The 14,121-nt window shown below is 42.7% G+C and overlaps 1 protein-coding gene across 1 annotated transcript in view; it reads right to left on the reverse strand.

The window, feature by feature from the left end:
• il1rapl2 (interleukin 1 receptor accessory protein-like 2) overlaps positions 1-14,121 on the reverse strand; it is a 676,009-nt gene that overhangs the window by 621,323 nt on the left and 40,565 nt on the right. Inside the window, exon 2 of the mRNA XM_072269776.1 lies at positions 6,169-6,355. Within this exon, the coding sequence (XP_072125877.1) occupies positions 6,169-6,355 (187 nt within the window). The remainder of the gene's footprint in view (positions 1-6,168; positions 6,356-14,121) is intronic.

Consider the following 14,121-nt stretch of genomic DNA (forward strand, 5'->3'; position numbering starts at 1 on the left):
TATTGGAATGAGTGACGTTGAGTGAAGTTATCCCCTTTGGTTCCAGAGACTGATGGATGATGGATAACTGCTCCTGTTCCTGGAGATGTGGAAGTTTGGCTCCTGAAACTCATTCCTGGTGGCAGCCGCGAGAAGAGAGCATGGCCAGGATGGTGGGGGTCCTTGATGATGGCTGCTGCTTTCTTGAGACAGCACTCCTTGTATTGCCAGAGTAAGCTCAATGCCAGGTTGTCAGTACTCCTTTGATCATCAAATTCGAACCCATTTTCTCTCCACCCATCCTTACAAAGTTCAAATTGAATTTATTATCAAAGTCCAAATATGTCACCATATACAACACTGAAATGTGTTTTCTTGCAGACATACACAAAGACTGCACCTAACAGGACGGACAGACAACCAATATCAAAAAGACAACAAACTGTGCAAATACAAACTATAAATAAATAAGCAATAAATATCGAGAACATGAGTTGAAGAGTCCTTCAATTTGAGTCCATAGGTTGTGGGAACAATTCAGTGATGGGGCAGGTGAAGTTATCCCAACTGGTTCAGGAGCCTGATGATTGAGGAGAGGTAATAACTGTTCCTGAACTTGGTGGTGTGAGTTCTAAAGCTCCTGTACGTTCTTGCTGATGGCAACAGTGAGAAGAGAGCATGGCTTTGTTGGTGGGGGGTCTGGATGCTGCTTTCCTGCTACAGCACTCTGTATAGATGTGCTTAATTGTGGGGGTGGTGGGGGGGGGATTTACCTGTGATGGACTGGGCATATCCATTAATTTTTGAAGGAGTTTCCATACAAGGGGATTGGTGCTTCCATATCAGGCAATGATGCAATATAATCTCCACCCCAGATTTATTGTAGTTTGTCGAAGTTTTAGATGTCATGTTGAATCTTGGCAAACTTCCACAGAAGTAGAGGCACTGCCGTGGTTTCATCGTGTGTTGGGCCCAGGACAAATCCTCTGAAATAACAACACTGAGGAATTTAAAGTTGTTGACCATCTCCACCTGTGATTCCCTGATGAGGACTGGCTCATGGACCTTGATCTGCGCCTTGATATTGCTGACATTGAGTGAGAGGTTGTTGTTGTTATGGCACCACTCAGCCAGACTTTCGGTCTCCCTCCTACATGCTGATTTGTCATCATCTTTGATTCAGCCAACAACGTTGGTGTTGTCAGCAAAATTGGAGCTGTGCTTAGCCTCACAATTATAGTATGAAGTGAGTCAAGCAGGGTTCTAAGTACACAGCCTTGCGGTGCAACTGAACTGATGGAGGTTGTGGATGAGCAGTTTTTGCCAATCCAAATTGTCCGGGGTGTGCAAGTGAGGAAATTGAGGATCCAATTACACAAGAAGGTATTGAGGCCAAGGTCTTGAAGCTTATTGATTAGTTTTGAGGGAGTGATAGTACTGAAAGCCTAGCTGTTGTCAATAAAGAGTATTACAATATTAAGCCTGAAGACCCAAAGGGCCATGGTGAAGCAATGGGATCTGACTTGCCATTTCCAAAGTTTCACATTGATTGGATACTTCCAGCCTGTAATTCTATTTTTCATTTGTTTCCACTGTACGTGCAGCTCCCTGGTTCCTATGACATTATGCATTATCTTACACCTCCGCATGTACATCCTGCCCATGCACATAATTCTTCCAAATCTATTTTCAATTTCCTCTGTGCAACATTTTAATAACATTGTTTAAACAATTCACAAATTATAGCAGAAACCACTTCCACACTGTAATTGTAAAAATAACAATCTAAATCAGACCCCACAAAACCGTCTTCCACAATGTAATTTGCTTCTTCTAACCCGCAATGTGGACAACTCTAGAGAACCTACAGATTCTGTAAATGACTGAAATCCACAGCAACACACACAAACTGCTAGAGAAACTCAACGGGTCAGGCAGCATCTATGGTGGGAAATAACCAGTTAACGTTATGGCTCAGACTCTTTATCAGGACTAATGAAGGGTTTTACACTGAAATAATGTTTATTTCCCTCCATAGTTGCTGACTATGTGCCGAGTACCTCCAGCATTTTGTTGGTTTACATTTGACTGGACAAGTGTGATCACATTACAGCAAGTTACAGTACAGAAGGCCATATACCGCACTGTGTCTCTGCAAGCCTTTGGCCTTAGGGATGGAAAGTGAGATGAGGCAGTGAACTATTTCAGCCAGCAGAGATGCAATGGGTTTTTGGTGGTATATTGTACCTTAGAAAATAATCATACTTATGGTAACAAGTAGGAAGGGTGTGAAGAGGAAATGGCAGATATCACTGTACAACAAAGATTTTGCTTCCTGAATACTTTTGGGTATACCATATGGAATTTGGGCTGCCGATTATGAAAATCACCATGGAATTTCGCTATCACACACCATTTTTAAAAATCACTTTTAATTCATAATTCAAGTCAATTGAAATGTTGCCAACAATGTAAGCTGCCAAGTTTTCTATCTTGTCTGGGAATGCTTAGGCAGGGTGGATGCTGCATGGCATGACAGGTTACATCATTTTATTGAAAGGAGAGTGACATCAAGACAAAGTCCTGCTTCAGCTGTGTTAAAGCAATTGGTTTGATTTAGACCATAAGACACAGATCAGAATTATGTCATTCAGACCACTGTCTGCTTTTTGATTCCATCAAGTCCGATTTATTACCCCTCTTAATTCCACTCTCCTGCCTCATCGCGTAACGCTTGATGCCCATAGTATTCAAGAACCTATCAACCACCTCACTTTAAATATTGTGGTACTCGGGGTGAGTGTATGTGGTCGACAGCCTGCCCCAGGATTCCTAATGACCAGCGCTATTCATTGTTCTTGCAATAAAATGTTTTTGTGGGATTATGATAGGAAGTTCAAGTTCATTTATTGTTACATTTTAGCTTGGATTTACAGTTATTTGCTTGCCTGTTTGTGGGTCACCCTGACTGTAACCAGGGTGTGTAATAATCACCTCCCCCATCTGTATGTAACTGAGTGCATTTTCTCCCCAGGCCATATCGCCCAGTCTGATTTTGTGCTTGTTGCAATAAAACAGGCAGTTGAGTTAAATGAGCTTTCTCATTTGTTATCATGAGCCAAATGCTTGCCACATTGGTTTCAGGAGTGGGATTAGAATTTGGCAATGAGGTTGAAGAGCTACAACATCAGATACAGCATCCTAAGACCCAGGGAATACTTTGAAGGACTGAAGGACCGCTGGGCTGGGCTCATGAAGGCATACCCAGAGGGAGAACAAGGGAACGAAGCATCGGGCTATCCCAGCAAACCCCGATGGAGCGAGTGTATCCAGGCTCCCCATGGGAGGACGGGCAACATGGCAGGCAGCACCACTGCCACCAAACCAATGGGCCTTAGGAATTAACGTAACAAGGTCCACCCTGAAGCTCTCCAGATACAATGGTGCCAGCCACCTGGAGCCTTACCTGGCGCAAGTCAAGCTTGCCGCATGGCACAATGGGTGGAGCCCCACCAAGACGGCAGTGCACCCTGCCCTGGCGCTGGAGGGGGAAGCCCTGCAGGCCCTCCTCAACTTAACAGCGGCTAGGCAGCATGACAACAGGGCCCTCATAGCTGTGCTGGAGCGATGTTTTGAGCAGAGGCTATTGGAGGAAGCAATGAAGGAGGATCTAGGCAGCAGACAGCGCCATGTGGGAGGAAGCCTGGGGGCATTCAGCGCAGACCTCCATCATTGTGCTCAGCATGCTTACCCCCAGTTCCCTCCCACGGCCCAGTAAGAGCTCGCCCTCCGTGCCTTTGTAAAGGCGCTGATGTCGGAACACCTTCAGCAGCATGTTTGCCTGACATCACCATCATCGCTAGATGAGGCGCTGGCTGAGGTGGAGAAGGCAGAAGCAATTTTCGCATCCCAACGTGTTCTAGCATTGCCAAAAGCCCAGGCTTATGTCACTGCAGCAAAGGAGCAAACTGAAGATGTGGAGCCATTGAAAAAGGTCTGACCATCGCCACACCACAGCCCGGTGCAGTCATCGGGAAACGCTGAGTGGGCGGCGCTGCCTGAGACCTCCAGCAGAATCTCTCCATAGTTGATCTCTGGGTGGGCTGTTTGGGTGAAGAGCAAGGCTTAAACATGGACAGCGTGGTGGAGGGCGTCAAATGTCGTGCATTAGTGAACGTGGGGTCAACTATCACCATCATCCGTCCGGGTGTCCCCCACAACACGGACCAGACATCCCGCTTGGGTGGTCAACGACGGCAATCCAGCTGGCTGTGGTCACCGGTGATTGTGCAGCGATGCGAGGGAAGGAGAGGCTGCGTGTCACAGTGGGGAGAAACAGAGTGGAGCACGAGGTACGGCTAGCTGACATCTGGAGTCCTGCATCCATGGGCTGGAGCTGATGAGCTGCAGGGGGCAGCGGGGGGGCCCATGTGGACGTGTCGGGGGCAACACTCTACCTTAGCGCTGAACCTGTGGTCCTCCGGCAGGGCAGCTCCAGAAAGCAGAGCCGGCAGGTACAGCAACAACCACTACCGGTCTCACCGCAGCCCACTGCAGTGCAGCGCACCCCGGCAGCAGCCAAACGCAACACAGTGGAACCAAGGGCAAGCGGTGGAGGCGGAGTTCAGGTAGCAGCTGGTGGAGAGGTAGACCTTCCCGCCATTGGCAAGAACCTGAGCAGTGAGCAGGTGAGTGATCTCATGCTGGCCCAGGTGAGCGGCTGGCTGAGTGTGGGACAACGGCCGGAGTGGGCGGAGGTCTCCGTCCTGGATCCAGAAACCAAAGCCCTATACTCTCAATGGGGAATGCTGGAGGTGCACGACGAGTTGTTGTTCTGGCAGCGGCAGTTTTCCGGTGGTGACAGACATCTCCTGCAGCTGGTGGTTCTCTGAGGGGCTCTGCACCACAGTGCTGCCGTCGGTGCAAAGGCTGGGGGTGGGTGGTGGTGCTGGCCATTTCGGGGTCGCAAAGACGTTGGGCCATCTGTGCGAACGCTTCTATTGGCCTGGGGACAGGCAGGGTGTGGAGCTGCTCGTGCACAGCTGTGGTGCTTACACACCCTAGGGGGGGCAGGGGTACCTGGTGGGGGCCCCAGTATGAGTCGCTGCCCCACATGGAAGAAGGGACTGTTTTCCAAACTGGAAAGCCACTGGGAGGGGTGGGAGAGGTGCTCAACTGCATCTCTGATGTGGTATATTGGGATAATTGCCTGAGCAGTGGATGGCAGTCGTGCTGCACTGGGACAAGCTGGCACCATATTGGACTCAGTGAGACTGAAGGAAGGAAGTGACACTTCAGGTGCCCTGCCTCTTACCTCACCAAACAGTGCCTCCAGAAATCCCCGAGCACCCCATGAGGCAACGTTGACCATCACCAGGACTTTTGGACTTTGTTGTGGATTCTGGAGTTACCGGGGACAACTGACCTCTCAGATGGGGGCAATGTTGTGCTCCGGGAGGGTGGGGAAGTATGGTCGACAGCCCCACCCAGCGTTCGTACTGGCCAACGCTACTTATTCATCTTGTGTTAAAATACTGTTGTGGGATTATGCTAGGATGTTCAAGTTCATTTATAGTTACATTTTAGCTTGTTATTACAGTTATTCACAGGTGTGTTTGTGGGTCACCCTGACTGTAACCAGGGTGTGTGATCATCACCTTCACCGTCTGTATGTGACCGAGTGGGTTCTCTCCCTGGGCCATTGCATCTGGTCTGTTTTTGTACTTCTCACAGTAAAAACAGTTGTTGAGTTCAAAGAGCTTTCTCATCTGGCCTCATGGACCGAATGCTTGCCACAATATATCAAATGACTTGACCTCCACAGCTGTCCATGGTAATGAATTCCACAGATTCAGCACTCTCTGCCTAAAGAAATCATTCTTCATCACTTTTCTAAAGGGATGTCCTTCTATTCTGAGATCTTCTCCCTAGTCCTAGACTTTCCGCACATTAGGAAACATACTATCACCGTCCACTCTGTCCAAGCCTTTCAATATTTTAGCTCAATTTCCCTCAGGATCAATAAAGTATATCTATCTATCTATCTATTTGATAGATTTCAATGAGATCCCCTCATAATATACAGGTTACATCATTTTATTGAATGGAGTGCAACATCAGGAAAAAGTCCCATTACAGTTATGTTATAGCAATTTATTTGATTAATTCAATCAAAGTGTTTGTTTTTACCTTGTACCAGACAATATCAATATCTTGATCAGTTGTGATGAAGTCTTCAATGTCTGGGCAGAAGATCTCTTTGCTTTTAGTAATTTCAGCTTTCTCCAAATTTCTGATCATACTGTTGTAGCAAAGTCCTGAGTCGTTTTCTGCCACCATCAAGGACATCGTCACCTTCATACAGTACGTCGAGTTTCTGCAACAAGGGAGAAACTTTATTTTTCTAAAATCACCCCACAGAATTAAAATATTAAAACAACAACAGTGATGAATATTAATCCTAAATAGGACCAAAAGACCATAAAACATACGAGCAGAATTAGGCAATTCAGCCCATCGAGTCTGCTCTGCAATTCTATCACAGATGATTTATTATCCCTCTCAAACTCATTCTCTCCATGACCTTTAAACCCCTCACTAATCAGGAACCTATCAACCTCTGTTTTAAATGTACCCAATGACTTGGCCTCCAGAGCAACTTGTGGTAATTAATCACAGATTCACCACCCTCCGGTGGAAGAAATTCTACTTCATCTCTCTTCTAAAGGAACATTCTTGTATTCTGAGTCTATTTCCTCTGGTTTTCCACTATAGGAAGCGTCCTCTCCATTTCCACTCCATCTAGGCTTTTCAGTATTTGATAGGTTTCAATAAGATCCCCCCACATTCTTCTAAACTCCAGTGAGAAAATGCCCAGAGTCATCAAATGCTCCTCAACCCATTCAATCCTGGGTTCATTCCCGTGAACCTAAAATAACAATCCAAAAATATTACAACAGATTCCAATTAAGTCTAAAGCCATGGCCATACTTAGTGGGGTGATGTGTGCCAAAGCAATGGGCAGTTTATCAAGGGCTCACTGTTCCAGATGTTATCTGAGTGTTTGCATGCACAGTACCAGCAATGAACATATATTTAGTGTGTGATAAACGCTGTAATCATAATGTTGCATGAAGGGAGTATCATACACACAATTTTGAAACAGACTTGTTTATGAAGTTCTTCATCGTATATTGAGCAGTTATCAATAGAGAAAAATGAATATTAAATGATATATACCCATCTTTAAATATAAAACAATAGCAAACAACCTTCTTTATTTAATTATCCTTTATGCTCTTTATTCCTTTCCATAGAGGCTGCTTGACCTGCTGAGTTCCTCTTGCATTTGTGTATGTTACTCTAATTAATTATGAAATTTTATTCAAAGGAATGAATGAGCAAAGGAGCTGATTATTAACTTCAGGAGGTCCAATAGAAGAACAGAGGTGGAGAGGGCCAGAAACTTTAAATTCCTTGGTATTATCATTTCAGAGGGTCTGTCCTCAACATAGCACATAAGTGCAATTACGAAGAAAGCACACAGATCCTCTACTTCCTTAAAAGTTTGCAAAGTTTCAGCTTGACAGCTACAACTTTGTCAAACTTCTATAGATGTGGGGCGGAGAGTATATTGACTGATTGTATAATGGCCTGGTATGGAAACACCAATGCCCTTGAATGGTAAAGCCTAAGAAAGTATTGGATATGGCCCAGTTCATCACAGGTAAAGCCCTCCCCACCATTAAGTATGTCTACACTGAGTGCTGTCACAGAAAAGCAGCATCCAATATCAGGGACTCCCACCACCCAGGGCATGCGTTCTTCTCCTTGCTGCTATCAGGAAGGAGGTACAGGAGCCTCAGGTCCCACATCACAGGGTTTAAGAGCAGTTATTACCCCTCAGCCATCAGGCTCTTGAACCTGTAGGGATAACTTCACTCGCCCCATCACTGAAATGTTCCCACAACCTATGGACTCACTTTGAAGGACTGTTCATTCCATACTCTCAATATTGATTGTTCATTCATTTATTTATTGTATTTGCAGAGTTTGTCATCTTTTTTTAACACTGGTTGTTTTTTTCTGTTCTGTTGGGTATGGTCTTACATTGATTCTGTTATGTTTCTTGGATTTCTGAGTATGTCCACGAGAACATGAATCTTATGATGAGATATATGTACTTGAATCATATGATGACATAAATGTACTTTGATAATAAATTTACTTTGAACTTTGAATGTGACTATTCAGCCCATTATGTTGATACTAGCTGAAAAAGAGCAATTTGGACAAATTCCATGTCCCAGTGCATAACCTCGCAAAATTGTGAATATAATTGAAGGTACTTATTATGCCTTCAAACCTCAGATCAGTACTTATTGCCAACTCTAGCTTGCAACTCCAAGAACTCAGATGGTTAAAGGATCAGAATGGCACCAGCAGAGTTGGCACTTGGCACTCCATTATAAACAGGGTAGTGATGAAGAGTCAGCCAAAGGAGTCAGCCCACCTCAGTTAGAATGGAAATTATCAAGACTTATACACGAAAATGCTGGAGAAACTCAGCAGGGCAGGCTTCATTTATAAAGAGGAATAAACCGTTGACATTTCAGGCCAAGACCCTACATCAGGACTCAAGACTCAAGACTTGCTGCCACCATCGACTATATAGGATACATGTTAGATATAGACATGTTCTAGGCTGTCAGACTTCATGTTGGAACAGGAGGAGATCAACCTAGGTTAGATGAGTTGTGCCTGTAACCCTGTGTCTGTTCATGAATCACTTCACAAGAGGAAATATAGCTGAAAGGCGAATGGATAAAAAGGCACATAGTTGTAGCTTTGCAGAATGTTTCATCACCAAGGACACTAATTCCAAAGAGCTTAACTTTTGAATATCAGGTTCCAAACTCTTGAAACTTCAAGGATGATTGAGTGCGAGGCAATGAGAAAATTCCAGGCATTTCACACAAGAGGACTTTCAATTATCTTATTTCTTAATTAAAATAATTATGATGAACCAAATGTGATTACTTCTTCACTTGCTTCATCATTGAAATGTTTCCACCACCTATGGAGTCATTTTCAGCAACTCTTCATCTCATGTTCTCGATATTTATTGTTTATTTTATTATTATTATTATTTCTTTCCTTTTGTATTTGCATAGTTTGTTGCCTTTTGCACACTGGTTGAAAACCCAAGTTGGTGCCATCTTTCATTGCTTCTATTATGGTTATTATTCTATTATGTATTTATTGAGCACACCCACAAGAGAATGACTCTCAGGGTTGTCTATGGAGATATAAATTTACTTTGAACTTTGAAAGCAACTGTTTTCTTGCAATCAGATGCAAACTCAATTCATTCACCATAATAAGCAAGATCACGTGTTCTTCTTAATACTTTAAGAACTTGATTACTTATTCATGTTGAGGTTTTTCTATCTATCCATTTAAGAAATAAAAATATCTCCAGAGTATAATATAAATAATAAATGGTCTAATAATAGTTATTAAATTCTTCATTTGGTCCTTTGAATTTTTCAGAAATGTATAATGCAAGCTGATTCCTTGGAATATTGCTCTGAGTGACCTGGAATTCTAGTTAGTTATGCATCTTATGTTCTACTGATAACCCTGATGTCTTTTATAGAAAAAGTACAAGAGTCATTATGGTTTAGAAGGAGGCAATCAGCCCATCAAAAGAGTGCCAAAATTTCACACAGTCTGCTCCAAATAAAGAACAAGTGTTCCATAGGTTGTAATCATACTCAGTGCAGTCAGAATGTTAATTGAGTGAAATGAAACGCAACCAATATTAAACACAACATAAAATTAAAATCAAAGTAGAAACATCAGCAGGAACAGGGAGCATCATTGCTAAGAGGAACAGTTAACGTTTCAGTTTCAAGTCCTTTCAACCAAGACATGAAATGTTAGCTCTTTACTTCTCCATACATGCTGTATACCCTGCTGAGTGTTTCCACCTTTCCAGCACCTCGAGAATTTTTTTTTTTGATTTTCACGAAATTAAACTTTTCTCCGTGGAACATTATGGTTTGCATTAGAGAAAAATATGAAATACTTAGGAGGTTTCCTAAAAAAATGAATATGGATGGCATTCCTTACTATCAAGACATGCTCTCAAATAATTAACAGAGGGCCAAATAGATTCAAGCGTGTATCTCAAATTATTAGGAATTTTAGTCATTGTTACGAAAGACAGAAATGATTATAACAAGAAGAATGAAGATACTAAATGTGAGGAACAACTGATCACTACAGTAAATTAGGCTATTAGCCTTTTATATGTGTGGAATTTTAATAAGAAAAGTGCAGTTATATTTTAGTTTTACAGTTAAACAAGGCTGTTCACCAAACTGAGCCAAGAAGTTTGATATTTGTCGAAGATATGTAACCCTGGATAAAATATTTTCAAATCTATTTAGCTTTGCATTTTAGCTGTACTCCTCACCATAATTACCTGCAAAGCACCCTTAAGTTTCTACATGAGAGAATAATTTACCAGGCAATTAATGACTTGCTATCGAGGGAACATTTTTCTGCACATACTGACGTCAACTTGATGGCAAAGGGAACACAAAATAATGATGATATGATAAGTGACAGAACCCCCACATTTGATAGGGAAGAAACCCAAGACCCAGCAAAGCCCAAACTTCAAGCTTTACCGTCTGTCGAGTTCTTAGAGCATATTGGATGTTCTCTGGTATTCAAAAACAGTCAACAAAAATCAAATCAAAAATTACTTTAACATGTTTTTAAAATTGTATCTATAAATGTTATAAATAGCTTTAAAAGACAATTAATCACATATTAATAATTAATTCCATGAAATGCAAATCATCTCATCCTTACAATACTTCCAATCATTCATTTCCCTCCATTCTAATGAATGGGATCATTGTCCAAGTGACTGCTCCAACCTAACACGTGTCAGGTGAGATGATTGCCTTTGGGAAATAAAACCATGGTTTGCTGGTAGAATCTATGTGGAGACCTACAGTACAATGAAAAAGTCTTACACAGACACAGACAGACAGACAGACACACACACACAGTCTCTCTCACACACACACACACAGTTTGTGTGGAGAGCGAGTTTGTGAATCTGGTGGGATCAAAGTATGTTGGGAATGGTGAGGGTGGAATACCATAAGTGGAATGAGGAATAGGTGGCAGCAGAATACCAGGAGCTGGGGTGATGTACATGCAGTCATACACAACCCTGAGACACCAGGTAATGTCATTTGATTCTAAATATTTGGGTTATTGATTATTACAGAATGTTGCTCTGGTGCTTCCTGCTCCCTCCCCTCTCCCTTCCGCTTTTCCCAACTATGATTCCCCTCTCCCTACTTCCTTTCCACTCTCAGTCCATAACAGAGACCCATATCAGAATCAGGTTTATCATCACTCACATTTGTCATGAAATTTGTTCTTTTTTGCAGCAGCAGCAGTACAGGTCAACACATAAAATTACGACAGTGCTGTGCAAAAACTTATGCACCCTACTTATATATATGCAGCTAGGACCTTTGCACTGTACTGTATGAGACTAAATGCAGACAGTCAGAATCAAAGTTTTCAGAATCAGATTTATTATCACTTGCATATGTTACGAAATTTGATTTTTTTTGTGACATATAAATTGCTTTAGATTACAACAAATAAATAAAAATGCAAAAAATAGTATAGCAAGGTGGTGTTCATGAACTGTTCAGGATGGCTGAGTTCCTGTATTTTGTACATTCTGAGCAAACACTTTGTTGACCGTAAAATATTTAAATAAAGGCTATAGAGATAGAGCATAGAAATTCCCGACTTGGAATTAGATTGGAGACATAAATGATAGTACATACTGGAATTTGGAAACACATAAAAAGCATTGGAGAAACTCAATGGGCCAGGCAGTCTCTTTGGAGGGAATAGACTATCAATATTTCAGATCAAGACCTTTCATCTGGATTGTATCTTGGAGGGAAAGATGTTGTTCCTAAAATGTTCTGTCCCAGACTGTTTTGCCCACACAATTAATCATTTGTTAGAAATTGGGTTGCAACCTACTTTGATATGCTAAGCAACGTGGAACATAACATAACTTGGAGTACTGTGCTCATTTCTGGTCACCTCACTGCAGGAAGGATGTGGAAAGGGTGAAGTGGAGATTTACAAGGATGTTGTCTGGATTGGGGAGCATGCCTTATAAGAATAGGTTGAGTGAACTTGGCCTTTTCTACTTGGAGTGACAGAGGATGAGAGGTGACCTGATAGAGGTGTACAAGATGATGAGAGGCATTGATTGTATGGATAATCAGAGACTTTTTCTTAGGGCTGAAATGGCTAACACGAGAGGGCACAGTTTTGAGGTGCTTGGAAGTAGGTACAGAGGAGATATCAGGGGTAAGTTTTTTATGCAGAGAGTGGTGAGTGTATAGAATGGGCTGCCGGCGACGGTGGTGGAGGCCGATACGATAGGGTCTTTTAAGATACTCCTGTACAGGTACATGGAGCTCAGAAAAATAGAGGACTATGGGTAACCCTGGGTAATTTCTAAGGTAAGGACATGTTAGGCACAGCTTTGTGGGCTGAAGGGCCTGTATTGTGCTGTAGATTTTCTAAGTTTCTATAACACTACTACCCTGTAAAACAAATCCAGAAGTTAGCCAGGAAATCATTATAAACAGTACTATGTCTAAAATGTGCATTTCCCCTCAGTTATACCTTTACCCTGCCAATTCTCAGGGAGAGTGCCAGCGCTTGAAGATTGTCTCCTGATTTCAGCCACAATACATCTGCAGATAAAGCTGTCATGAGGGCAAGTGAAGACATGAGGAGTGGAGGGTCTCCCCAAACTCTCTACATACACTTAGCGGCCTGTACCTAATAAAGTGGCCACTGAGTGTATGTTCATGATCTTCTGTTGCTGTAGCCCATCTACTTCAAGGTTTGAAGTGTTGTACATCCAGAAATGTACTTCTGCACACCACTTTTGTAATGCGTGGTTATTTGAGTTATTGTTTCCTTCCTGTCAGTTTGAACCCTGGCCTTTCTCCTCTGGCCTCTCTCATTAGCAAGTATTTTCACCCACAGAACTCCCACTCACTGGATGAATTTTGTGTTTTACTCCATTCTCTGGAAACTCTGGAGACTGTTGTGTGTAAAAATCCCAGGACGTCAGTGGTTTCTGAGATATTCAAACCACCACATCAGGCATCAACAATCATTCCATCGTCAAAGTCACTTAGATCACATTTCTTCCCTATTTTGATGTTTGGTCTGAACCTGTTGACCATGTCTGCATGCTTTTATGCATTGAGTTGCTGTCACATGGTTGGCTGATTGAGATATTTGCATTAATGACCAGTGTGCAGGTGGTGTCTGAGTGTCTGTCCTAAGTAAGCCTCAGTGCTCCACAGCACTGCAAAGTGCAGGACGATCAATGGACCAGAGTCCAACGCAGTAAGTCATCGCAATCCTCAATGGTTTCCATAGAGGATGTCCTAATTGTAAGACTGTGGATTAGGATGAATATAAAACCAATACAAAGAATGTTAATCATCTACTCATCAATCAATCAACTAAATGCCCATTACGCCACTGACATTTAGGGCAGCAATGAAAGTCCTTTTTCAGGGAATTCCTTCATCATGCCAGTTTCTTCCTATTGGTTGGCACTACTGTCAGTCATGCAAATTCTGGGTGGAGACTAAAGAATACCGTTGCACACAGATACAGAATTCTTCATTGCTGTTTCCATAATAACTTAGTTTTGAATAGTCCATGTTGTTCACCCTGAGCTAAAACCTCCGTACCTGGAGGACTGGTGGACCACGCTTAGTCTGGCCCCTACCTTTTGACATGTTTGGCATGGGTGACCTGACCAAGAATTAAAGCATAAAGGCCTGACTCCTGTCAACACAGCTCTCTGGGTCATTGAGGCATGCAAGCCTCCAGACCCTACAGCAGTGTTGTGATTCCTTGGAGGATCATCGACTCAGGGGAGCAGAAAATGCTGGTGGATTGTATGATATCAAATGATCAGGAGCAGCAAATAAACCAAATGAAACAAATGCAGCGCAGTACGTTTTAGGATAACATACAGAGCTTAAACTC

This window comes from Mobula birostris, chromosome 10 (genome assembly GCF_030028105.1).
Source record: "Mobula birostris isolate sMobBir1 chromosome 10, sMobBir1.hap1, whole genome shotgun sequence".
Classification (NCBI taxonomy): domain Eukaryota; kingdom Metazoa; phylum Chordata; class Chondrichthyes; order Myliobatiformes; family Myliobatidae; genus Mobula; species Mobula birostris.